The following is a 24,755-nucleotide window of genomic DNA, read 5'->3' as shown; positions in this document are numbered from 1 at the left end:
GCCCCAGATGTAGTGCATGTCCCAGCCCTTCCGGTCACCCCAGGAGGAGGCATTTCCCTATATAGGGTAGAGCAAGGGATGCGGCCCTTCCTGGCAGCCCTGTGAGGCCAGCAGACAGTCCCAGAAAAGGAAACCAAGGCTCTTCAGTGTGCCACATCTGAGGCCACCCCTGGGGCTTGGGCAGGGGACACAGGACTCCATCCCACAGAGAGGTCTTTAAGAATGGATGGGATTTAGAAAGGAAGGCTGAGCAAAGCCAGAGGTGGGAAGTGAGGAGGCAGGAAAAGAGGGTACACAGGAGACCAGCCTGGGAGCCTGGCGTGGCCCAACTGCTTGCAAACCCCCTCAGCATGCTCTAGGGGAGGCGGGGGTACATGCCCTGAGATTGCTTCTCCTGGGTTTGTCCCCTGGAGAAATCCCCATGCCTGTTCTGGAATGTTCATTCAGAGCACCAGGTTTATGAAAGCCAAATGGAGAAACAATGTAAATTAGCCAAAGGCCCATTGGCAGGAAAAGGAATCAATGAAATGTGGCATTTCACACGCACACGGATGCCACACAGTCCCAGCCTGATGAGCCAAAGCCCCCACGCGTGCATCCATGGACAACACTCACCCAGAGAAGCAAGTGGCAGAAAAATACAGCGTGACACATAGATGCGGAATTCAGCAACAGCCACACCAGCCTGATACAGTGTGCAGGAAAACACATCTGTGTGCTGAGACCAGAAGGCAAAACGCATGACAAGCAAAATTCGGGGCCAACTGTCAGGGGCCAGGCGAGTGGAGGGCTCCCTGTCGCTGGTGATGGTGTGTTTCTTCGCTGGGGCTGTGGATGTGGATGTCTCATTGCTTTTTAATGTTTTTTAAACAGCTTTATTGAGGCATAATTTTAGATACCATATGATTCACTCATTGTAAGATAACAGTAGTAAGTTTTAGTATATTCACAGCTGGGCACAACTTCAGAGCATTCATCACCCCAGAAGGTCCTTTGTTCCCATTTCACTGTCATCCCCATCCCACCCTGGCCCAAGGCAACCCCCAGTCTGCTTTTAGTCTTTATAATTCTATTATTATTATTATTATTACTATTTTGAGACAGGGTCTCACTCTGTCACCCAGGCTGGAGTGCAGTGGCATGATCATGGCTCACTGCAGCCTTAAACTCCTGGGCTCAAGCGATCCCCCCCACCTCTACCTCACAAGTAGCTGGGACCACAGACACACACCACCACGCCTGGCTAATTTTTTTTTTTTTTTTTTTTTTTTTGTCTTTTTTGGTAGAGATGGGGGATCTCCCTGTGTTGCCCAGGCTGGTCTGAAGCTCCTGGCCTCAAGCCATCCTCTCACCTCAGCCTCCCAAAGTGCTAGGATTACAGATGTGAGCTACCATGCCTGGCCCTTTAATTGTTTTTTATACTTTAAAAGGTATATATTCTTTACTTTATTCTTCATCTTAATTTATATGTATAATATATTCTTATATATCTCATGTGCATAATATATTCTACTAAAAGCTTTTTTTAAAAAAACAAAAGAAAAGGAGAACCAACCCAGTTTGAACTTGAACTTGATTTTCCATGGGAAATTTAACAGGAAAAATATAGCAGAGACTGAGACACGAGACTCTCAGGAAGTCGTATTCTACCTCCCCTGTGCAGGAATCTCCCAGAAAATTAACTGTGGCTTCTTATTTATTTATCGATTTAGAGACAGGGTCCCACTCTGTTACCCAGGCTGGAGTGCAGTGGCACAATCATAGCTCACTGCAGGCTTATACCCCTGGGCTCAAGTGATCCTCCCACCTCGGCCTCTAGAGTAGCTGGGACTACAAGCGCACACCAGCATGCTCGGCTAATTTTTTTTTTTAATTTTTTTTTTAATAGAGACAGGGTCTTGTTTCGTTGCCCAGGCTGATCTCAAACCCTTGGACTCAAGCTGTCCTCCCACCTAATCCTCCCAAAGTGTTGGGATTACAGGCATGAGCCACTGCGCCCTTCCAACTGTGGCTTCTGACCGGACACATTGCTTTGGGAGGCCCCTCCACTCTAATTATAGAACAACTATGAGCTTGTGAGACTATCTGTGAGCCAGTCCCCTTATTTTACAAATGGGGAAACTGAGGCACAGACAGGCAGTGACTTTAGTTTGACCTGCAACATGGGTGCAGCCTCCCAAAGCCCCTGCCTGGGCCCCACACTTCCGTGCAGGCTCCTGCGCTGACCTCCCTCCCCTCGTCTCTCCCTCTCTGATCCCCGTGGGGCACAGGACTACGGAGGGTGATGGTGCGGGCTCACCGGCAGGCCTGGTGCTGGCAGGATGAGTGGTATGGGCTAAGCATGGAGAACATCCGGGAGCTGGAGAAGGAGGCACAGCTCATGCTTTCCCGCAAGATGGCCCAGTTCAATGAGGATGGTGAGGAGGCCACCGAGCTCGTCAAGCACGAAGCCGTCTCGGACCAGACCTCTGGGGAGCCCCCGGAGCCCAGCAGCAGCAACGGGGAGCCCCTAGTGGGGCGCGGCCTCAAGAAACAGTGGTCCACATCCTCCAGGTCGTCTCGGTCATCCAAGCGGGGAGGTAAGCCCCTGCGCCACCTGCCACCCACACTCAAGGTCCCTCCCCTCAAGGCAGCCCCACACACTGCTGGATCACTGCACCTCCTCAGAGTTCTTTCTCATGGACACTGAGGCACCAAGCCCAGAGGGAGTCAGAGCCCTGGGCTAGTCCTCGCACACGGGGAAGCCTGGGCCCTGCCCCAGTAGGCTCCCCAACACTTCCCCTCCATGCCCAGGGAAGACAGTGCTACCCATAGGAGCAGTGGAGGTGGCTGGGCTCCTGCAGCGCTGTGGAGGGGCCACCCCTCCTGATGGGGACCCTAGGAGACTTCAGACCCTGAGATAAAGGATCAACCCAGGCACCCTGGGTGGAGCCAGCTTCTCCAGCAGGCAGGCCTGGCTCACTCATCCCCCGCCTGGGCCCTGCTGTGGCCAAATTTCAGGAGTTTGCTCTTGGTCAGACTCAGGTCAGAGGCCCAGGAGTGGACCCAGGCCTGTCTTACCGCACGTCCTGGGCTTATGTCTGTCATGCTCTTCCCCACCCATGCTCCCCGGGACATGACTGCCTTGTGCCAGGCGGACAGGAGGCTCCCCACTCATTTACACACTTCATTCTCTTCGGAACCTTCCTGGCTCCGGTGGCAGCCTCTGTGATGCCTGTCAGGCCTGTGGGTGGCCCTCCCTGCCTCCTGCCGGCTCAGGGCAGCCTCTGGGCCCTTCCTCTCCAGTTGGCGGTCATTCTGGGGTTTTGCCTTCCAGCGAGTCCTTCCCGCCACAGCATCTCAGAGTGGAGGATGCAGAGTATTGCCAGGGACTCGGATGAGAGCTCAGATGACGAGTTCTTCGATGCGCACGGTAGGCAGGCAGCGCTCTGCAGTCCTTGGGGCCTTCCTGGGCGAGTTGGGGAGGGGTCTGAAAGGGCTTAGGGTGTGGGTGTGGACTGATGCGGGTGTTGCCTGTTACTGTTCTATATCCGGTCCCTACACCTGCGCTGTCCCAGGTGGACAGCCTGGTGTTTGGGGCAGTGCACAGAGGATGAGATGAGGTCATCTTGTTCCCTTGAGTCTGGGGTCTCAGGACCTGATATCAGGATGTGCTGTGGGCTTGGCAGATGGGGACTGCGCTCTTGAAACCCCAAATAAGGATACACCATCAGACTAGGGCTTTATTCCGCATGTGAATTTATTTCCATGGAAGCATAACTTCTTTTAATTTTCTAATTTTTTGTACTTACCTTATTTCTTCTTGATTAAATTAATACCACATCTAATGCAGGCACTTTAGAAAATGCAATAAGCAGAAAACATGTGAAGTGCCCATTTTCCCACTAGTCCCAAAATAAGCGCATGACCATACAGCAGATGCACCACCTGTGCCAGGAAGAGGCATGCATACAGCGCTCGCCTGCTTGGTGCCCCAGCCATTCCTCTCCAGGAAGCTGGAGGGGCCAGCAGGTGTAGGGGTTGGGGGCTTGGGTCCCTCTGCAAGCCGGTGGCTGAGCCAGCCCAAAGTTCACACAGCAGCTCAGAGGCTCAGAAAGGGATGGGGGCGAGCCCATAGGCACTCAGCAGACACAGGCAGCACCAGATCTCATGTCACCACTGTGGCTTGGAGGGGCACAGGAACCACATAAGGTGGCATTTTGGTTAACTGGCCAGCTGCCCTCAAGGGAAGGAACCTGGGGAGTCAGTGTCCAGGCAGAAGAAAGGTGCCTGGTTTGGCCCTGGGACTGGAGGACCTGGAATGGTGGCTGGGGACTCCCGAGCTGGCCTCTGCACCAGGGGCCTTGCCCAGGACGGAGGAGGGGCCTCTTGGCGTCCCACCCGTCCCAGGTGGCTCTCTGACCCTGATGAAAGGACAATACGTATTTCACATAGAAAAAGCTGTAAAAAAGACAGCAAAGCAGGAAGTGCCAGGACAGCGGTGTCCTGGGGAAATGGGCCCAGGAGCCCATCCAGGACTGGAGGGGGGCCAGCAAGTGCCAGAGCCAGACAGTAGCCATGAGCCTGGTGGTCCTGGGCAGAAGTTCTCAGAGGAGCAGAAGGAGGAGTCTTGGAGGCAGTGTTCATAGCAGCACTTCTTATGAAGCTGTGCTTTTGTGGAGGGACAGGGAGAGGCCTGTTAGAGGATATGAAATTATATCTAGATAGGAGGAATGAGTTCTAGTTCTGTGACACTGCTGGATGACTAGAGTTAACAGTAATGTATTAGGCCAGGCACAGTGGCTCACACCTGTAATCCCAGCACTTTGGGAGGCTGAGGCAGGTGGATTGCTTGAGCCCAGGAGTTTGAGACCAGCCTGAGCAACATGGCGAAACCCTGTCAATACCAAAAATAAAAAAATTTTTTAAACCACAGTAATATATAGTTTCAAATCACTGGAAGGTGGAAATTGAACATTCCCAACAGAAAGAAATGATAAATATTTGACATGATGGATATGCTAATTACCCTAATCTGATCACCATACACTGGTGTATTGAAACATCACTGTGTACCCCATGAATATGTACAATTATGATTATTTGTCAATTTGACAAAACAGGAACTGGGTACGGTGGCTCACACCTGTTATCCCAACACTTTGGGATCGCTTAAGCCCAGGAGCTCAAGACCAACTAGGGTAACATAGTGAAACCTCGTCTCTACAAAAATAAAAATAAAAAAATTAGCCAAGTGTCGTGGCGCATGCCTGTAGTTCCAGCTACTCGGGAGGCTGAGATGGGAGGATCACTTGAGCCCAGGAGGTCAAGGCTGCAGTAAGCTATGACTGTGCCACTACACTCCAGCCTGGGCATCAAAGCAAGACCCTATCTCAAAAAAAAAAAAAAAAAAAAATATATAAGAAATTTAAAAAATGGTGAAGATGGAATAAAGTAAATGTAGCATTTTTTATTTTTATTTATTATTTATTTATTTTTGAGACGGAGTCTCACTCTGTTGCCCAGGCTGAAGTGCAGTGGTGCAATCTCAGCTCACTGCAATCTCTGCCTCCCAGATTCAAGTGATTCTCATGCCTCAGCCTCCCGAGTAGCTGGGACTACAGGCACATGCCACCATGCCTGCCTAATTTTTGTATTTTTAGTAGACAGGGTTTTGCCATGTTGGCCAGGCTGGTCTTGAATTCCTGACCTCAGGTGATCCACCTGACTCAGCCTTCCAAAGTGTTGGGATTACAGACGTGAACCACCACCCCCGGCCTAAATGTAGCTTTTTTTTTTTTTGAGACAAGAGTTTTGCTCTGTCGCCCAGTCTGGAGTGCAACAGCACCATCTCAGCTCACTGCAACCTCTGCCACCCAGGTTCAAGTAATTCGCCTGCCTCAGCCTCCTGAGTAGCTGAGACTACAAGCGCACACCACCACGCCTGGCTAATTTTTGTATTTTTAGTAGAGACGGGATTTCACCATGTTGGTCAGGCTGGTCTTGAACTCCTGACCTCAAGCAGTCCACCCACCTCAGCCTCCCAGAGTGCTGGGATTACAGGCATGAGCCACCATGCCTGGTCAATATAGCATTTTTTAAAAAAACAGTCAGGAACATCAGCTGATGAATGGATAAACAAAACGGGTGTGTCCATGCAATGGACTATGGTTCAGCCATAAAACGGAATGAAGCATCTGACACACACTACAACATAGAGGAGCCCCAGAAACCCTATGCTGAGTGCAAGAAGCCAGACACAAGACCACATAGTATATGGTTCCATTTATAGGAAATGTCCATAATAGACAAATCTGTAGAGACAGAAAATTGATTGGTGGTGGCCAGGGGCCAAGGAAGGCAAGACTGAGGACCCACTGCTCCCGGGTATGAGGCTCCCATTTAGGGAGGTGAGATGTTCTGGAATTAGATAGTGGTGATGGTTGCATGGCACTGTGAATATACTAAATGCCACTTTATAAATGGTGACTTTTCTTATGTGAATGTTACCACTATTTTTTGTAATGGTCAGGAAGAAGCCCAAGGTGTGGGGCTGTGTGGCCGTCCTGTTGAGGAAGGGTCAGAGCAGAGCCGTACACAGGGGCGTCCCCACCTCGGGAAGCCAGGCCTCCCCACCGTTCCCAGTCCCACCTGAGTTTCCCTCTCTCCTCTCCAGAGGACCTGTCCGACACAGAGGAAATGTTCCCCAAGGACATCACCAAGTGGAGCTCCAATGACCTCATGGACAAGATCGAGAGCCCAGAGCCAGAAGACACACAAGGTCAGCAGGTCTGGGGGTGCTGCAGAGCCTGGGGAGGGCGGTTGCAGGGCTTCAGCCCCCTCCTTTCTGACCAGCTCCTGCACAGTGCTGGGCATACATATGAGTTGGGGACCCCCAAGCTCCCCTCATCACAGTTGCAGCCTCTGTCCGGTCGGCCAGGTTGGGCTGCCCCTCAGCTCACAGCACGGCTTCTGTGTCGTTGCAGATGGTCTGTACCGCCAGGGTGCCCCTGAGTTCAGGGTGGCCTCCAGTGTGGAGCAGCTGAACATCATAGAGGTGGGTGCCCGGGTGTCAGAGGGACAGGGGCATGGCCGCCAAGGGAGGGGCAGGGTGCAGAGGAATAGTCTGAGGGGTTACAGAGGTGGAACTCTGGGCCTGGCAGCCTCACCTCCACGCCTGCCTGGGTACTGTCCGGGGAGAGGCCTGGGCCTCCTTTTTTGCTGCCCTGCTAGGAAGGCGCCTGTCGCCCTCTGTCTCTGAGGTCCCCAAGAACCAGGGACTACAGACAACCCCTGAGAAAGCCTTATCCAAGCTCCACCCATGGGAAAGTAAAATGAGAAACTTGTAAATTCCAGATCAAAAATAAGATCTTCACCTTGTGCCCAGCCTGTCTGCTGTCCCTGAAGATAAAAAGACGAAAAGGGAGGAAGCGACAGTCGTCTAGGCAGAAGTGATGTGGCCGTGGCCGACAAGATGGCCCCGCGGGAGGCAGGCGGAGCTCAGTGTGTCCAATAAAGCTGTCTTGGTAGAGCGCTTGTGTCCGCTTCGGGGGTTCTCTGTGGGAGTTCATGCCCCATCCTCCTCCACCTGCGGGCCGTCAGAGCTGTTTGCACTGGGACAGGAGCCAGGGCTGAGCTGGGCTGTCCCACGATCACCTGCGGTCACCGCACTGCTCTGGCCTCAAGCTACCTAAGGTGGAGGCAGCACCACTTCTGTGGGGAACTCGGGCCCCCGGGGAATCTAGGGGAGGAGGAGGGACATCCACACAGCCTCCCCATCCTGTGGTTTTCTGCTTTGCGGTCTGACGCCGAGGTGGGCTTTCTAGAAAGGGTCATGGAATAAGGGGAGTTGATTTCCAGTTGCTGCTTAATGTCTAGACAAGCAAACGGATCCCTTTCCCCACCTGCAGCACACACAGCTCTGACGCCCCCCCAGGGGAGGGGCAGAAGGGGCCTGGGGCTCTGGATCTGCCTTGGGGTGTGTGTTCAGAACCCAGCACTGATTCTGGGGCACCGCCATCCAAAGCCAAATCCATTTGCTTGCAAGAACCCCCAAACCGGAGCCCCTGCTCCTTGCCTTGTGGAGACACTAGTAGGGGGATGCCTCTACAGCTGCAGGGGGCTCAGCCCCAACTAGAGCCCAGGGCAGGGTGAATCCCTGTCTCAGGCCGAGGCAGGATGTCCCCTTGGAGAAAGCAGGCTGAGTGTAGGGAGGCTGTGTTCCAGGGGCCTCTGGGGGTCCCTGGATCATCTCCAGGGCTGAGCCCAGTCAGACAGGCCTATGCAGGATTCTCTCAGCCCCCAGTGCCAAGCCCTTCCCATCCCCTGGTGACTAAGTACTGCTGGATGTCACCTCCCTGTCGTGAAGGCTGCATAAGACATTTCTTCCATAAGCCCTTCGCCTCACTGGACTGGAAAAAAGCCCTTGTCAAAGCCCAACAGGGCTCATGTTGTTCCCTCCTGCCCTGTGTTCTGGGCAGCTGGTGGCCCCCTCTGCCCTGGGCTGAGTGTGTTTGTGTCCAGGCCAACCAGTGGTGGCTAATCCCCATGTGAGGACAAGTGTCAGTCCTGCCCTGGCTCCTGGGAAGAAGAGAGAAGCCCGTGGCTCCTCCTGGGGTGAGGGCAGCCCAGCCTTCCTCCTCCAGCTCAGCAGCACCCACCAGGCTTCTTGGCTTCTTGCTGCTCAGTGGCTCCTGGCCCAGCCCATCCATTCCCTTGCCCTTCCTTGTGCCCACTTTTTTTTTTTTTTTTTTTTTTTTGGAGACAGGGTCTCACTCTGTCACCCAGTTTGCCGTGCAGTGGCACGATCTTGGCTCACTGCAACCTCTGCCTCCTGGGTACAAACGATTTTCCTGCCTCAGCCTCCCGAGTAGCTGGGATTACAGATGTGCACAACCATGCCTGGCTAATTTTTGTATTTTTGGTAGAGACGGTTTTGCTATGTTGGCCAGGCTGGTCTCAAACTCCTGGCCTCAAGTGATCTGCCTGCCTCGGCCTCCCAAAGTGCTGGGATTACAGGCTCGAGCCACTGCGCCCAGCCACCTGGTGGCCTGTTAAGTCCTGGATCCAGCCCCTGCCCTCCCCACCCACCCAGCCTCTGTGTTGGCACCTGGTTCCTGGTGCTACCCCTACCCCCTGGCCAGTTCAGGGACAGCTGTCCCCACCACAGGCCCTCTAGATGGCTTTGGCTCCATGGTCTGTCTCCTCGGGTTCTTGGAGGCAGGACTCTCCCTTCAGCTCACTTCCCTGCCCCCACACCCCAGACATCATATGGATACAGCAAGTACTCATCAGTGGCCCCTCTCGGGCCCTGGCCCTGCTGCTATCCTCCGGTCACATACCAGAAGCTTGGGGCAGGGGAGGGTGACCTCTGGGGACAGGGCCACAGCCTGGCCTGGCAGGAGAGTGCTGAGTAGTGGCAGAGGCTTCAGGTTCCGATCCAGCCTGGCACCGACACGCTATGTGATATTGGCCCACTCCCCCAGCCTGGAGCAGTTCGCAGCCCCTACACAGGTGTGCAGGTCTAGGGTCTCACCTTGACCTCACAGGCAGGCCTGGCCTGGCAGGAAGGTGGGGTCATTACCTCTTGAAATCTGATCGGCCTCCTCTCTAAGGTGCTGGGGCTCCGTCCCCACCAGGACACCTCTCCTTTTGGAGACCCTGGTCTTAGAGAGAGGCCAGGAATGGCAGGGCCTTAGGGTGGGGGCCTGGGGAGAATGACTGGGGGGAGAGCTTGGAGCTGCAGGCAGAGTAGCTGGGGTTGCCGCCCACCCAGGCTGTGGATGCCCTGGCCCCAGCCATTCTCAGGTGACCTCTGTAACTCTGAGCTGGTGGTGGCCCTGTCTGCTCAGGCCAAGACAGACACACACAGGGCAGGCAGCCCCCAAGGCCAAGACAGGCTGAACCTCTCTGCCTCCCCCTAAAGCTGGAAGCCCCAGAAGCCACTGCCCGGGCTCCCTGAAGGAAGCAGAGCTCGTGCTCTCAAAGGAATGGACTCCCTCCCTCCATGTCCTCTGTGCCCCTGGTCAGGGTGGCAGACAGGAGCAGGGCTGCAGGAGGAGGAGTGGACAGGCCCACCTCCCTGCCTCCTCCTGCAGGCTCCAGTCCCTGCAAGAGTCCCAGGGGAGGGGTTGAGGCAGCCAAACCCCAGGCTCCAGGCATGAGTAACCAAAACTGGGGTTCTCAGAGGGAGCAGTTGGGCTGCGTGCGAGAGGCACACCCCCAACAAGGGTGACAGAGGGGCCTCAGCAAGGAGCTGGGTTCCCTGGGTAGCTGACACTGTCCCCCAACCCATGCAGGACGAGGTTAGCCAGCCGCTGGCTGCACCGCCCTCCAAGATCCACGTGCTGCTACTGGTGCTGCACGGAGGCACCATCCTGGACACAGGCGCCGGGGACCCCAGCTCCAAGAAGGGCGATGCTAACACCATCGCCAACGTGTTCGACACCGTCATGCGCGTGCACTACCCCAGCGCCCTGGGCCGCCTTGCCATCCGCCTGGTGCCCTGCCCGCCCGTCTGCTCTGACGCCTTTGCCCTGGTCTCCAAGTGAGTGGCATCTGCCCTTGACTGCAGCCTCCGGCAGTGCACTGTCCTCCTCCTACCCCTGGGCCTCAGGTGGCTCCCCAGTTTCAGGACTCCTGCCCCGATGTCCAGACCCACCGGCCAGCCCCTTCTACCTGGAGGTGCCCAAACGTATACACGCAGGCTAAGCCTCGAGTCCCAGGAGGCCTGGGCCCATGGCTGAGCCTTCGTTTCCAAACGTGTAATGTGGGGATATTGGCCTGCCTCTGAGACATGGGGTCTTACCCACCCTGGTCCCTCAAGCCTACCCAGGCCCTGGCCGGGAAGGGTCCTCACTAGCGTATGCTGAGTCCATGGCTGAGACTCAGGTCAGGGGAGAGGGGCCCCTTGGGCTGAGCTGGAGCCACCTGCCCTCTCTTGACTGGCCCCTCTCCCCAGCCTCAGCCCCTACAGCCATGACGAAGGCTGTCTGTCCAGCAGTCAGGACCACATTCCCCTGGCTGCCCTCCCCCTGCTGGCCACCTCCTCCCCCCAGTACCAGGAGGCGGTTGCCACAGTGATTCAGCGAGCCAACCTTGCCTATGGGGACTTCATCAAGTCCCAGGAGGGCATGACCTTCAATGGGCAGGTGAGTCCCGGGGAAGTTGGGGAGGGGAGGAGGATGGAAGACCCTGTAGGGCGGGCTGGCCTCAGGGGGAAGGTGACGGCCTCCCCAGCCTATAGTCCAGCGAGCGGGTGAATGGCTTAGGCCTCTGGCCCCTCTCTCCCAAGGTCTGCCTGATTGGGGACTGCGTCGGGGGCATCCTGGCATTTGATGCCCTGTGCTACAGCAACCAGCCGGTGTCTGAGAGTCAGAGCAGCAGCCGCCGGGGCAGCGTGGTCAGCATGCAGGTACCCAAGTGGGGGCCCAGACAGTCCCCAAGGCCTGAAGCCTCCTGCATGCCCCCAGGGTGGCTGCCCTGCCTATTCCTGCACCTGGCCCCAGGCTGTGTCCGCCAAGCAGAATGCTGGCAGCACTTCCTGAGTCCATCTGGCTTGGACTCTACCCAGTTAAGCTCTGTTCATTCAACAAACATTTTCCAAGCCCCTGAACCCCAACCCTGCTGCCAGAGCTCACCTCCAGGACAGGGGCTGTGGAGGGGTTGGGGGTGCAAGTGAGCTGAGCAAGCCCAGCCCATTCTGGCTGAAGAGTCGAGGAAAGTGCCTGGGCCCTGAAAGAGCTGTAGCAGTTTTTCTCACAATCTCTTTCCTCTCACCCTTCCAAAAAAGGATGGGAAGGGCAAAGGTTGGCAGCACAGGTGCCCAGAGGCGGCAGGGCAGGTGCATGGGGGCAGGGGAACAGCTGCTACGTGGCCAAGCCTAGGAATGCGTGTGGTTTCATGAGCCTGAACCAGGGTCTGCACTGTGGGCAGTGGGGTCTGGTTCCTAGGAGGTGGGATGGGCGACCCCTCTCTGCTTCCCTGCCTCTGCTGCATAGTGGAAAACGGCCTGTAGACCAATGAGGTCCAGGGTGGCTGGTGGGTGGGAGGACGGAAGGGAACGGGGCCCTCCCGTCTGGTTTGGCGAGAGGCTGGCTGGACAGTGGCCGCTCGGCCTGGGGTTAGGAGGGAGGAGGCAGCTTCCAGGACACTGGAGAATGGGTCAGGCCAGCGGCCACCCGGCAGTGAGCCTCCACGGGGCCGTTCCAGGACAATGACCTGCTGTCCCCGGGCATCCTGGTGAATGCAGCACACTGCTCCGGTGGTGGCGGTGGCGGTGGTGGCAGTAGTGTTGGCTCCAGCCTGGAAAGCAGTCGGCACCTGAGCCGAAGCAACGTCGACATCCCCCGCAGCAACGGCACCGAGGACCCCAAAAGGCAACTGCCCCGCAAGAGGAGCGACTCATCCACCTACGAGCTGGATACCATCCAGCAGCACCAGGCCTTCCTGTCCAGGTGGGCGGGGCTGGGGGGCTGGGGCTTGCCTCTGGGTGTGGGAAGAGGCTCCAAGAGGGAGGAACATCCCCTGTGATGGCCAACAGGAGACCCAGGCTGTCTGCCTGAGGTTCCCGCAGCCCGAGACCTGGGATCCCAGTCTGGGCCCAGGAGAAAGTGGCTTACTGGGTGCCTTGTCTCATGTACACCAAGGGCCATCTTGGGCCTGAGGGAGCAATTTATCTTGAGGGTGAGGGTGGGGAATGGCAGAGTTGGGGGCAGAATGGACCAGGGGCAGGTGGTCCAGCTCAGGGCTGTCCTGAAGCCAGTGGGCCCCTGAGAGAGGTTGGGACCTGCTGCCACCAGCAGTGTTGTGGCAGATGATGGCAGCTGCACCCACATGACAGCTAAGTCTTATTTGGGTCTGCAGCCTCCATGCCAGCGTGCTGAGGACTGAGCCCTGCTCACGCCATTCCAGCAGCTCCACCATGCTGGACGGCACAGGTGCCCTGGGCAGGTTTGACTTCGAGATCACCGACCTCTTCCTCTTCGGGTGCCCGCTGGGGCTGGTCCTGGCCTTGAGGAAGACTGTCATCCCAGCCCTGGATGGTGAGAGCCCAGCAGGGGCAGGATGGGGGGTACATGCACTGGGCGCGGGGGCGGGGGTCTCAGTGGACCCCTGTGATGAGATCATGGCCACGTCCCAGGCCTGTTTCTGCCCTCCTTCCTGTCTTCCCCACCAAGGGCCCCTTGCTGTCCTCTGCTCCTGCTTCAGCAGCTCAGTCACTGGCCGTCCGTGACACCTGCTGTTTCATTTCATCTCCAGGGTGCCTGTGGGAGCTGAGGGTCAACCCCTAGATGGGCAAGCTGAGGTCCAGGGAGAGAAGGCACCACCCCAGAGTCAGATGGAGACAGACCCAGCCTCCCAGGTCCAAGGTCCTCCCATAGGGAGAGATGCAGAGGCCAGGCATCCCCAAAGCCTCCTGGGTATAGTGGGCTCCCAGCCCTGGAGGGGCCACAGCTGTGCGTCTCTGTCTACCCAGGGCAGGCAGTCCGGCGGCTGGGCATCATTGGAGCAGCAGTCCCTGCCCTGTGCCCTGGGATCAGCCTGCAAAGCTCCAGGAGCCACACAATCCTGAGAGTAGCAACACATGTTACACTCCCAGATGACAGAGGGGGAAACTGAGGCTCAGAGAGGTTTAGATGCTTGCCAAGTGCAGGTTAAAAATGCAGACCTGGCCGGGTGCGGTGCCTCACACCTGTAATCCCAGCACTTTGGGAGGCCGAGGCAGGCGGATCAGCTGAGGTCAGGAGTTTGAGACCAGCCTGACCAACATGGAGAAACCCCGTCTCTACTAAAATTACAAAATTAGCCAGGTGTAGCAGCACATGCCTGTAATCCCAGCTACTCGGGAGGCTGAGGCAGGAGAATCGCCTGAATGCGGGAGGGCGGAGGTTGCGGTGAGCCAAGATTGTGCCATTGCACTCCAGCCTGGGCAACAAAAGCGAAACTCAGTCTCAAAAAAAAAGAAAAAAAAAATGCAGACCTCTGGACTCAGCACCCAAGTGCCTTCCCCTTCCATAAACTGGCGACTTCAGCACTGCCAGGAAGAGAAATGGGTAGCTTTAAGGGGACCCCAACAACCAAGGCAGCCCCACGGAGGGCATCCCTGTGCCCCATCCACTGCAGGCTCTGAACAGCCCCACAGAGTCCCACACAGGTGCATGGAGACTTAGGGACAGTGCCGTTGTGGTCCCATTATGTGTCATTGTGAAAAACCAGAACCAACTTAAATGTCCGTCTATGTGGAGGGGGCTGGTTAAATAAATTCTGGCACAACCACACAGTGGAGTACCCGCCTCCATTGAAAAAGAGCAAGGAGAAACTAGACGCGCTGACACGAAAGACGCCAACGTTTTTTGTGTTAAATGGGAGGAAAAGGCAAAGTTCAGAAGGCATAGCATATGTTCTGGTTTATGTCCCTCTAAAAGTGAGATACAGCACTAATAATTAAACTTGCATTCACGTGATCTCCTTAACTCCATGACGTGGTTGGAACTGCTGCCCCATTTGACAGAAGGGGAAACATTTTCCGATACAGGCAGGACAGGGCTGCCTTAGCCAGCACTCGGTGGTGCTCCCGCAAGATGAGCTGGAGCTTCAGGGGGATCTGGGGTGGAAGGGGTTTCCACCATGTGCCCTTCATCATATGCTCTTCTGTACTGCAAACCACCTTTTACCACAATCATGACAACTTTTGCAATGAAAAAAAATTAGAGGTCAGGCGTGGTGGCTCACGCCTGTAATCCCAGCCCTTTGGGAGGCCCAGGTGGGAGGATCACTTGAGTCCAGGAGTTTGAGACCAGCCTGGATAACTAGCAAGACCCCATCTCTACAAAAAATAAAATAAAAAAGCCAGGTGTGGTGGTGCACACCTGTGGTCCCAGCTACTCAGGAGGCTGAGGGGGTAGGATCACTTGAGCCCAGGAGACTGAGGCTACAGTGAACCAAGATCGCACCACTGCCCTCCAGCCTGGGTGACAGAGCAAGACCCTGTCTCAAACAAACAAAAAAGTAACAATGACCCAAACAGGTCCCAAATTGATAGAGACACACCCCCCATCTTATCCCTAACTTTCGGCAGACAACCCAGTGCCCAGTTCCCAAATTTCCCACCCCCACCACTGCTCCTCAGGGCCAGCCCCAGCTCTGCAGCCAACACCCCCACCCCCAGTTTTCCAGCTGCGGCCGGCCTGCCAGCAAGTCTACAACCTCTTCCACCCCGCGGACCCGTCAGCTTCACGCCTGGAGCCGCTGCTGGAACGGCGCTTTCACGCCCTGCCGCCTTTCAGCATCCCCCGCTACCAACGCTATCCGCTGGGGGACGGCTGCTCCACACTGCTGGGTGAGAGGCACATTCCGCCCCACTCCTCTGGGGAAGGTGGGGTAGGCGTGGCTCCCTGGCTCCTAGGTCCTCCATGCCACGTGGTTCTTCCCCAGGTGAGAGGGACAGCTTGTGCTGAATGCGTCTTGGAGGTGGACAGCTGTTGGGGGTGGGGGGTGGGGGTGGTGCATCCCTCTGCACTGATCCCCGTGAGGCACAAATGATAGTTCCCACCTTTCAGAGGACACAGGTCAGGGCCTTGTTCCAGGGTCCCCGGAGCAGGGCAAGGGCAGAACAAGACCAGACTCCCCTCTCCACAGCTGAGCCTCCATCCCAACAGAGACAGAGCTAGGGACCCAGCAGGGACCCTCACTGAGTAGGGGGCCTGGGTCGGCTGGGTCCCATCATGGCAGGCGGCTGGCCCCGAGACAGGGTGCAGGAGATGGGTTGGGGCAGGGGAGGTCCAGGTAGGCTTGGCCCGACCCCTGCCCCAGCGTGTGTCCCGGCGTCTTGTCACGTCCTGGTCCTCGAGGAGCCCTGAGTCTCTGTGTCAGAGCGTGTCTGGATGGCCCATGCAAGTGTCTGTTCTTGTCCTCTGTTCTCTCCCCGTCTGCCTCCAGTCGAGACCGTGCAGAGAAACCCCGAGCTGGTCCTGGAGGGCGGCCCCCTGGCCCCTCTCCCCCACGGGGACGGCTTCCTGGAAACCAGTATGCCTGTTCCCGCGCCCACCTGGCAAGACGGGCCCCGCCCGGGCTGTGCCGAGTGTGTGTACCCTCCCTTGCTCGTGGTGACGTCTGCTTCGCTGGTTGACCTGGTCCTCAGGGACACCCCCCAACCCATGCCCTCCTTGGCCACTCACAGTTCGTGGGACCTGGGTGGTGAGGAACAGAGACTTGGGCAGGACGGCCCTGGGGAGCTGGTGTCGGTGCCTCCTCCCTGCATATTGTGGGCCAGAGGCAGGGCAGACCCAAAGCAAAGGGGCGCAGCAGCTCAGAGACAGCAGAGGCCGTCTCAGGGCCACACAGCAAGTCAGTGACAGTTCCAGGGCTCTGCCAGAAGCAGACTGAGGCCTTGAGCCAGTCGGGCCCACCCCTCACCTGAGGAAGCTTCTGGTCCCAGCGAGGGGTTGGATTCCCCAGGGCCCACTCCTTCGCTTTCTGAGGTCACCCAGGCACCTCCTGTACCCCGTCCAGGTGTGGCTTGTCTGGCTGAGCCCCATCCTCCCTGTTCTGTCCTGTCTTCAGCCTGGGCCTGGGTGAGCCTGGCTTGAACCCCCAGCACCTGCCTTTGTCCCCAAACGCCCATCAGGGGCTGCTGGCTGTGGCCTGTGTGAGGGACGCTCAGGGCTTGCCTCTCTCTGTGCTCTGCATGTGCAGGGCATCCCCAGGAAGCCACCCATGGCACCTGTTGTCAGCGCCCTGCAAACCTGGGTGGAGCCGCTGCTTCTGCTGTGGGCTGTGGGTCAGGTCAGGCCAGGGTGAGCTCTGGAGGCCCTGGAGCCACTGGGGTGCTGGAGACAAGCTGAGGGGTGTGTGTGGGGCAGGAGGGTGACTGAGGTTGAGCCCAGCTGCCACGCCTCCCTGCCCTGTGTCTGTGTCCATTCGTCAGTCCACCCTGCCCCAGCCCTCCTCCTCACCTGCTAAAGCTCTGGGCCCCTTCCTCTCACGGCCCTGAGCAGGTGGCTCTGGCACAGCTGCTGCCCAGCCTCCAGTCTAGGTGCACACTGGACCCTGGCACACTGGCTCCCCCACTGCTCTGGGGCTGGGCAGGGCCTCTCTTACCTGGCCTCTGGTCCCTGTCCACCTGCAGCGGATGTGCTCCAGACCCACAATGCAGCCTTCCAAGAGCATGGCGCCCCCTCCTCACCGAGCACTGCCCCTGCCAGTCGTGGCTTCCGCCGAGCCAGTGAGATCAGCATCGCCAGCCAGGTGTCAGGCATGGCTGAGAGCTACACGGCATCCAGCATCGCCCAGAGTGAGTATACCAGGCCCCTCACCCACCTCACTCAGCCAGGGCCATTGTGCCCACAGGGGACAGCTGCTGGCCATGTCTAGGAGCATTTCTAGCTGATGAAACTGGGGAGGGATGCTGCTGGCACCTGGTGGGTAGAGGGAGGGAGGCTGCTGGGCATCTGCAGTGCCCGGGCCAGCCCTACAGCAGAGACCAGTCAAGTCCAAAGACTCTGCAGTGTCTAGGCTGAGAAGCTTCGCCTTCTCAGGAGGATTCTGGAAGAAGGCGCATTAGGAAGGGCCCCGCCTTCCTCATGCTTAGCTCCTGCATGAAGCCTCTTGGTGCTTGAAGCACAGCCCGGGTTCCCTTCTCAGTCCCCGCCAGGGGCTGCCCCCCGTGCTGGGCCAGGGATTCTCGCAGCTGCGGTCAGGGTGGCCATGCAGGGGCTGAGGCTGGGGTGGGGGTTGCTGGCAGTTGTGTTCATCCGTGAGGAGGGCCAATGGACTCGCCCTTGATAGCCCCAGGCCTGGCACTGTCCCAGTGTCCTGCCTGGCCCCTGGTAGACGTGGCACCGCGGTCATCCCCGCGTGGCTGAGCCATCCATTGCTCTTGCTTCTCAGAGGCCCCCAATGCGCTCAGCCATACACCCAGTGTCAGGCGTCTGTCCCTGCTCGCCCTGCCCCCCCCCAGCCCCACCACCCCTGGCCCCCACCCTCCAGCCAGGCAGGCGAGCCCCGGCCTGGAGAGGGCCCCTGGCCTCCCTGAGCTGGACATCGGAGAAGGTACCACCCCACACACTTTCCCCTCACTGGGGGTCACTCTGCTGCTGAGCACCCCTCACTGCCAGGCTCTGCCCACCTAGACCCCCGCTTCGGCCTAACAGGGAGGTGGGGGCTGGGCTGGGAGGACTTGGCCATCTAGGGAGGAGGTGGGAGCTGGTGGCATTGTCTGGTGGGGTGAGGGACCAGGGACCCCACGGAGCTGGAATGAGGCCAGATGAGGACCAAGGAAGCTCCGGGGAAAGCTGTGGGCAGAACCTAGGGAAGCCTGGACCTGTAAACCAGGCCCTGCTGCTGGGCCCCTCCTGCGGACAGCCCAGGGGGCACTTTACAAGCTTGTCTTGTTCAGGAAGGTTGTCCTCGCCCAGCCCCTAGTGGCAGAGCCAGATGCACCCAGCACCATCCATCTGGAGGCCCAGGCTTCCCCACCCACACTGCGGTGTCTCAGGGCTCGTGGGGTGGCCCAGGTGCGAGAAGACAGCACCCTTGCCCTGGGGATCAGGAATTGTAACCCCACCTCTGTGCCGCCTTTCCCAGCCTTGACGCCTGGGGGAAGATAGGAGAACAGGAATGGCCCAGAGAGGGCAGAGATGGGGTTGCCATGGGGCAGAGGGTCACCAGAGTCAGGAAGGGACCACAGACAGCTGGTACCATCCCACAGATCCTGACTGGTCCCCCCACGCAACCGCAGGAGCCCCTCAGCAGGGCTGGCACTCACCACTGTCCTGGGTCTGCGTGCTTTTGCCTGCGCTCCCTCCCGCTTGCCTCACTCATCCAGCCTGGGAGAAGACTCACTTTAGGCTATAGCTGGTGGGGGGTCTGTGCTGGGCTGAGCAGGCCAGAGGGGCCGGGTGACCCTTCGGGGTCCCTGTCTGGAGCTATACAGCCCCAGCCCAGTCACGGCCCCTCCTGGCAGTCGCTGCAAAGTGGTGGGGCCAGAAGCGGATCGACTATGCCCTGTACTGCCCTGATGCCCTCACGGCCTTCCCCACGGTGGCTCTGCCTCACCTCTTCCACGCCAGCTACTGGGAGTCAACAGACGTGGTCTCCTTTCTGCTGAGACAGGTACCCGGGGCCTGGGGCCTCCCAGGAGGGCCCTGAGTGACAACACCCATGACAGGGCCCCATTTCACAGACGAGGGGACAGTGGGGACTCCTCTCCAACCCCATCAGATCACAGAGCAAGCAAGACGAAGGCACCTTTATGCTCGGGTGTATTCAGGCTTCTCAGGACATTGGGATGGAGGGAACATATCTGCACATTCGTCAGGTGAACGAACAGGGGTCTGAGGGCTACTGGGCAGACAGTAGTGGGTTGAAGAATGCCCCCTACAACCCACAGGCTCCTCTTGCTCCCGGGTACTGGGCCTCCTCCTCCCAGGGCAGGAAGCCCCAGGGTGGCATCTGCCCCACAGCCTGCCCTGTCCCCTCTTCCCAGGTCATGAGGCATGACAACTCCAGCATCTTGGAGCTGGATGGCAAGGAAGTGTCAGTGTTCACCCCCTCAAAGCCAAGGGAGAAGTGGCAGCGCAAGCGGACCCACGTGAAGCTGCGGGTGAGGGTCCCCCAGGCGCCCAGGCCCCCACGCTGTCACCCTGTCACCAGCCTCCGTGTCCAGATGAGGAGGAAACTGAGTTGCAGGGAAGCCTGCAGTCTTATGTACCTTCCCGGGCCATGAGGCTGGAGCTGTCAGCCCACTTCACAGACAGGGAAGGCAGCAAGGCTTCCTAGTTTCTCCAAAGCTACGTCATCATGTCTGATCCAGACTCAGACATGGGCTGCGCAGCCCACAGCTCAAGCCTGCCCCTCAGGCCCACAGAGCTTGAGCAGAACACAGGGACCCGGGGTGCCCTCCGACCCCCTGACCCGGGCTTGCCGCTCCCTCCGCAGAACGTGACAGCCAACCACCGGATCAATGATGCCCTTGCCAATGAGGACGGCCCCCAGGTTCTGACGGGCAGGTTCATGTATGGGCCCCTGGACATGGTCACCCTGACTGGGGAGAAGGTAAGGACACGGCGGGTAGGGGTAACATGGAGGGACTTTGGGGAGCTCCCTGCTGCCCTCTGGCTGGGGTGCAGGGGGTGGGGAGGCCAGACACAGCCAGCCCGTGACCAGCCTGCTGGGCCCAGGTGGATGTGCACATCATGACCCAGCCGCCCTCAGGCGAGTGGCTCTACCTGGATACGCTGGTGACCAACAACAGTGGGCGTGTCTCCTACACCATCCCTGAGTCGCACCGCCTGGGCGTGGGTGTCTACCCTATCAAGATGGTGGTCAGGTATATGCCTGCACTGGGAGGGCGGGATAGGCAGGGCGAGGCTCTGGGTGGTTCTGATGAGCACCCCCACCACCTGCCAGGGGAGACCACACGTTTGCTGACAGCTACATCACCGTGCTGCCCAAGGGCACAGAGTTCGTGGTCTTCAGCATCGACGGTTCCTTTGCCGCTAGCGTGTCCATCATGGGCAGCGACCCCAAGGTGCGGGCCGGGGCCGTGGACGTGGTGCGGTGAGTGGCCCGGAGGGGCACAAAGGGGCTGTAGCAAGGTGGGTGGGCTCAGGGGCTCCCACCAGCCAGGTGGAGGAGGACAGCGGAGCCTCTGTGGGGGACGCCTGGCTCAGGCACTGGGCCTTAAGGACCTCAGTTCAGAGCCCAGCACCCCCAATTATTAGCCGTGTCACCTTGGGCAAGCGATGTCACTTCTCAGTGTCGGCTTTCAGTTCCCGCATCTGGAAAGTGAGGCTGGTAAGCCAGGGACACCGCAGCAGGGGCATCTGCCGCCCAATGCGGGCACCCAAGGGCCTGCTGCAGCACCGTCATTGTCAACCATTATCGTCGTTGCTGTCTGAGCTCAATCAGAGATGTGCTTTCCAATGGCCCAAGTAGGCCCTGGCTGGGCAGGAGACAGGGAGGCCCAGGAGGGAGGAAGGGGTGGCCATGAGACACCCAGGCCTGCACCCATGAGACACCTCACCCCCAGGCACTGGCAGGACCTGGGCTACCTCATCATCTACGTGACGGGCCGGCCCGACATGCAGAAGCAGCGGGTGGTGGCGTGGCTGGCCCAGCACAACTTCCCCCATGGCGTGGTGTCCTTCTGTGACGGCCTGGTGCATGACCCGCTGCGGCACAAGGCCAACTTCCTGAAGCTGCTCATCTCCGAGGTGGGGCCCGGGAGGATGGGGCAGGGCAGGGGTGGGGGCAGAGGGACCATGGTGCCTGTGCCCATGCCAGTCTCCCCACAGCTGCACCTGCGCGTGCACGCGGCCTATGGCTCCACCAAGGATGTGGCGGTCTACAGCGCCATTAGCCTGTCCCCCATGCAGATCTACATCGTGGGCCGGCCCACCAAGAAGCTGCAGCAGCAGTGCCAGGTGAGTGGGCGCGTTGCGGGGGCAGGTGCAGGCGGGCAGCTCGGGGAGCCCCAGCCTGTGACAGCCGTCCTCACTGACCCCGCAGTTCATCACGGATGGCTACGCGGCCCACCTGGCGCAGCTGAAGTACAGCCACCGGGCGCGGCCCGCTCGCAACACGGCCACCCGCATGGCGCTGCGCAAGGGCAGCTTCGGCCTGCCCGGCCAGGGCGACTTTCTGCGCTCCCGGAACCACCTGCTTCGCACCATCTCAGCCCAGCCCAGCGGGCCCAGCCACCGGCACGAGCGGACACAGAGCCAGGCGGATGGCGAGCAGCGGGGCCAGCGCAGCATGAGTGTGGCGGCCGGCTGCTGGGGCCGCGCCATGACTGGCCGCCTGGAGCCGGGGGCGGCCGCGGGCCCCAAGTAGGGCACCGTGAGTGCAGCGCGGGGTCTCCATGGTGCTAGGCCAGGGTGGCCAGCCCCGCCAGGAGGCCTGGCCTGGGCACACGCACTGACGTGGGCCTGGGAGATTGTCCCAGGGCCTTGCGGAGGACACGGGCCGCGCCACACAGTCCTCCCTGCCCTGCCTCATGTCCTCGGGCCTGACAGGTCCGGCTTGTCATGGAAGCTGGCAGGGACCACCAGCCCCAGGATGGCAGAGGGACCAGAACCTCCCACTCAGACTGGCCTGGGAGGCTCTCTCAGACATTTTGCCCTGTGTGGATCTCCAAGTGTCCTGGTGCCAGGTGTGGGCCCAGGCCCAGCCTGCCACCTCCCCATCCACTGGCCACCCTCACTCCCAGGTCCCCTCCCATTTGGTAGCAGCTCCAACAGGGGTCCAGCCTGCATCTTGTTAACTCGAGTTTCTCAACTGTTCAACCTCACTGGTTTTGCACTGATTTTTGAGAGCGGAGACCCATTACCACCTCCTATGGCTACAGCCCCGTTGACATGCATGAAACTCAGTACCTGCTGACCCAGGACCTACAACCACACTGAAGGCTCCAGTGCGGCAGAGCCTCGTGCAAGCAGGAGAGAAAGGCTGTATCTTAATTTCTGCACCCCGGACCCTGCCCACCTGTCTGCCTGCCCCACCTGGAGCCCAGGCCAGTGTTGTTTCCAGCCTCAGGCCACGGGCTGGACGGGCCTGGCCACCTCTTCCGCTCCCTGCCATCAGTCAAGGCCGCCCGCCCACGTTTCTACGCCTTTCTACTTCTCAATCTGATTTCTATGAGGTTTTTTTAAATGAGCAATCCTTGGCTGCTTCCTTTTCTTAACTCTTTCAGTACTGAGAGCAGCCCCTCCACACTGAAAACACCCAGCACTGTGACGGAGTCCAGCCTGGTTCTGGGTCCCGTGGGCCCTGCTCCTGCCCACTTAGCGAGGCGTGGGCTCCTTGCCTCACCTGGCCCCGGCAATCCCACTGAATTTCTACTCTGGGGTGGGTGGGGCACACACTTCGGTTTTTTTAATGCCAATTCCGTTTTCATGCCGAATCTAAGAAGCCACAACTTGCTTTGTCAGCTTCAGGGCAGGCAGCCATGACTTCATTTCTCGCCTGAACAAGGACCATGCTGTCCTGCACGCTGGGTCTGACCATCTGCCCTCTCTCCCCAGCACCAAGCGTGACCTTGGCTGTGGCGCTCAACGGCCAGCTCCGGCGGCCCCTCTGCTGCTCCTCGGCTTTCCCGGAAGTGGGAGAGCCTGCCTGGCCTCGGCCTTTGTCCAGCGACCAGGCTCTGTCCCCGAGAAGCTACGGCCGACCTGGGTCTGGTGTTGGGACGCATGGACCGGGCTGGGGAGGTGCACAGAGTGATGTTAACTTTTTCCCGTGTGTAGATATGTACAGCCAAAGGGTCGTGTAAATGTTCTGCAAAAGTGGGTCTATACAGAGTGAAAGCTATTTATTTTGTGCAGAGAAAAATGTCTGGAGGGATGGAACCTTCAGGGTTTATTCATATTTAAGATGTAGCTTTTTGTTGTTGTTTCAGGCATTATGTATAAAGCAACGATTATTTTATGGACCAAGTTTTCATGTAACTGTTGCAGTGAAAGTGCAATATCTGACCCCCCTGCTCCCAGCGGGAAGTCGCTTGGCCCAACAATCACAGCCCCTGTCAGGGGCCCTGTGGCCAGTGCCTCCTCCTCTCTTGGCCCCACCTTATCCTGTCTTGCCTGCTGCCTGGGAGACCAGCCATCCAGAGAAGCACCTGGAAGAGTCTCGGGCCCTCCTGCAATAAAGGCCGGGAGGCCCTGTGGGCAGTGGGCTCAGCCTCTCCCCAGGGGGGCAGCTCCCCCACGGCTCCTCACTCCCCGCCTGCCTGCCCAGCCGCCAGCCATGCCAAGGACAACAGCAATAGTCCCCTGGGGCTCTCCCAGCGGCCCTCAGCCATAGATGGCAAGGTGGGCAGCCTGCCCTGCCATGGGAAGTCTCTTCTATATCCAGGTCTGCTTTCCACCTCTCTTCAGATTCCTTTTGGCACATTCTCCTCTTGAGGAAGTACCAGTGTCTTTCTGAAACTAAGAGAGGGAGGGCAGTGTCCTTTAAAAATACCAAAAATGTTTACAGAGTTGGGTGCTGAGCTGCAGGGCTCAGGCCTGACCAGTCATAACCAAAGGGTGAGGCAGGCCTTGCCGACTGCCACCCCCCAGGCCTGTTAGAATAGAAGCCTTAGTCCCACTCCCACCACACCCCCACGCCCCACCACCTGCCTTCTCTTTGATTTCTAAAGAGGGATTCAGCAGAGACCCCCCCCCGACCCCTCCCTGGCTCGGTCTGAGTCCCAATGCCCACCCCATCACAGCCTTCACGTCTCAGCCCCTCCCGTCTGGTCTGTCCGTGTGCCGTCTGTCTCTCTGGGCCATGTGTGAGCAGTGTCCCCATCTCCCCATCCGTCCCTGCTGTCCCCGCATCATTGGGCCTGAGTGTGCTCTGTATACAACGTCATGTCTGTTACACCAATTAAAGAAGCGGGAAGGCTTCCTTCTGGATCTCTTTACTGCAGTGGCGACCGTGGGGCATGGTGGGATGGGGGCATGGAACAGTAATGCTAGTGACACTCACAGTGACGCCAACACATTAGTGCGGGGCTGACTCTAGGCCTAGCCTGCTTCTAGCTCCTTCCTGGGATGGAACTCAGTTTGCCCTCACAGACCCCAGTGAAGCGGGTGCTGTGAGCCTCCCTGCCTCAGAGTGGAAGACCCAGCTGGGCAGTGAGAGCCAGACCTGCCACACAGGCCACCCAGCCCCAGCACCTGGCTCTGCACTGTTGTCATCTGTGGAATGAACATGGCAGGGGAAGCCGACTCTCTCCATGCCTGAGTGCATGGCAGTTCAGAGCCAGCTCTCTGGGTTTGGGGTTCAGCTGG

The 24,755-nt window shown here is 58.6% G+C and overlaps 1 protein-coding gene across 16 annotated transcripts in view; it reads left to right on the top strand.

Annotated features, from left to right (window-relative positions):
• The window catches only part of PITPNM2 (phosphatidylinositol transfer protein membrane associated 2), a 166,814-nt gene extending 142,445 nt beyond the window's left edge, over positions 1–24,369 (top strand). For 4 of the 16 annotated variants that reach the window (XM_055358281.2, XM_055358282.2, XM_055358283.2 and 1 more), the window contains 5 exons: positions 2,271–2,579; positions 3,317–3,412; positions 6,656–6,760; positions 6,966–7,036; positions 7,336–7,510. In XM_055358281.2, coding sequence (XP_055214256.1) covers positions 2,271–2,579; positions 3,317–3,412; positions 6,656–6,760; positions 6,966–7,036; positions 7,336–7,434 — 680 coding nt within the window. In that variant the 3' untranslated portion in view covers positions 7,435–7,510. Of the gene's footprint in view, positions 1–2,270; positions 2,580–3,316; positions 3,413–6,655; positions 6,761–6,965; positions 7,037–7,335; positions 7,511–10,277; positions 10,526–10,939; positions 11,130–11,272; positions 11,393–12,189; positions 12,435–12,843; positions 13,023–15,109; positions 15,320–15,918; positions 16,063–17,107; positions 17,273–17,868; positions 18,031–18,943; positions 19,093–19,465; positions 19,583–19,917; positions 20,035–20,159; positions 20,309–20,388; positions 20,539–21,010; positions 21,195–21,275; positions 21,405–21,489 lie in introns of those variants that run through there. The other 12 variants (XM_063694444.1, XM_063694445.1, XR_008670451.2 and 9 more) reach the window with 10 other exon arrangements.
• The last annotated feature ends 386 nt before the right edge of the window (positions 24,370–24,755 follow it).

Source organism: Gorilla gorilla, chromosome 10 (assembly GCF_029281585.2).
Source record: "Gorilla gorilla gorilla isolate KB3781 chromosome 10, NHGRI_mGorGor1-v2.1_pri, whole genome shotgun sequence".
Taxonomy (NCBI): Eukaryota; Metazoa; Chordata; class Mammalia; order Primates; family Hominidae; genus Gorilla; species Gorilla gorilla.
This window is presented reverse-complemented; position numbering and strand designations above follow the sequence as displayed.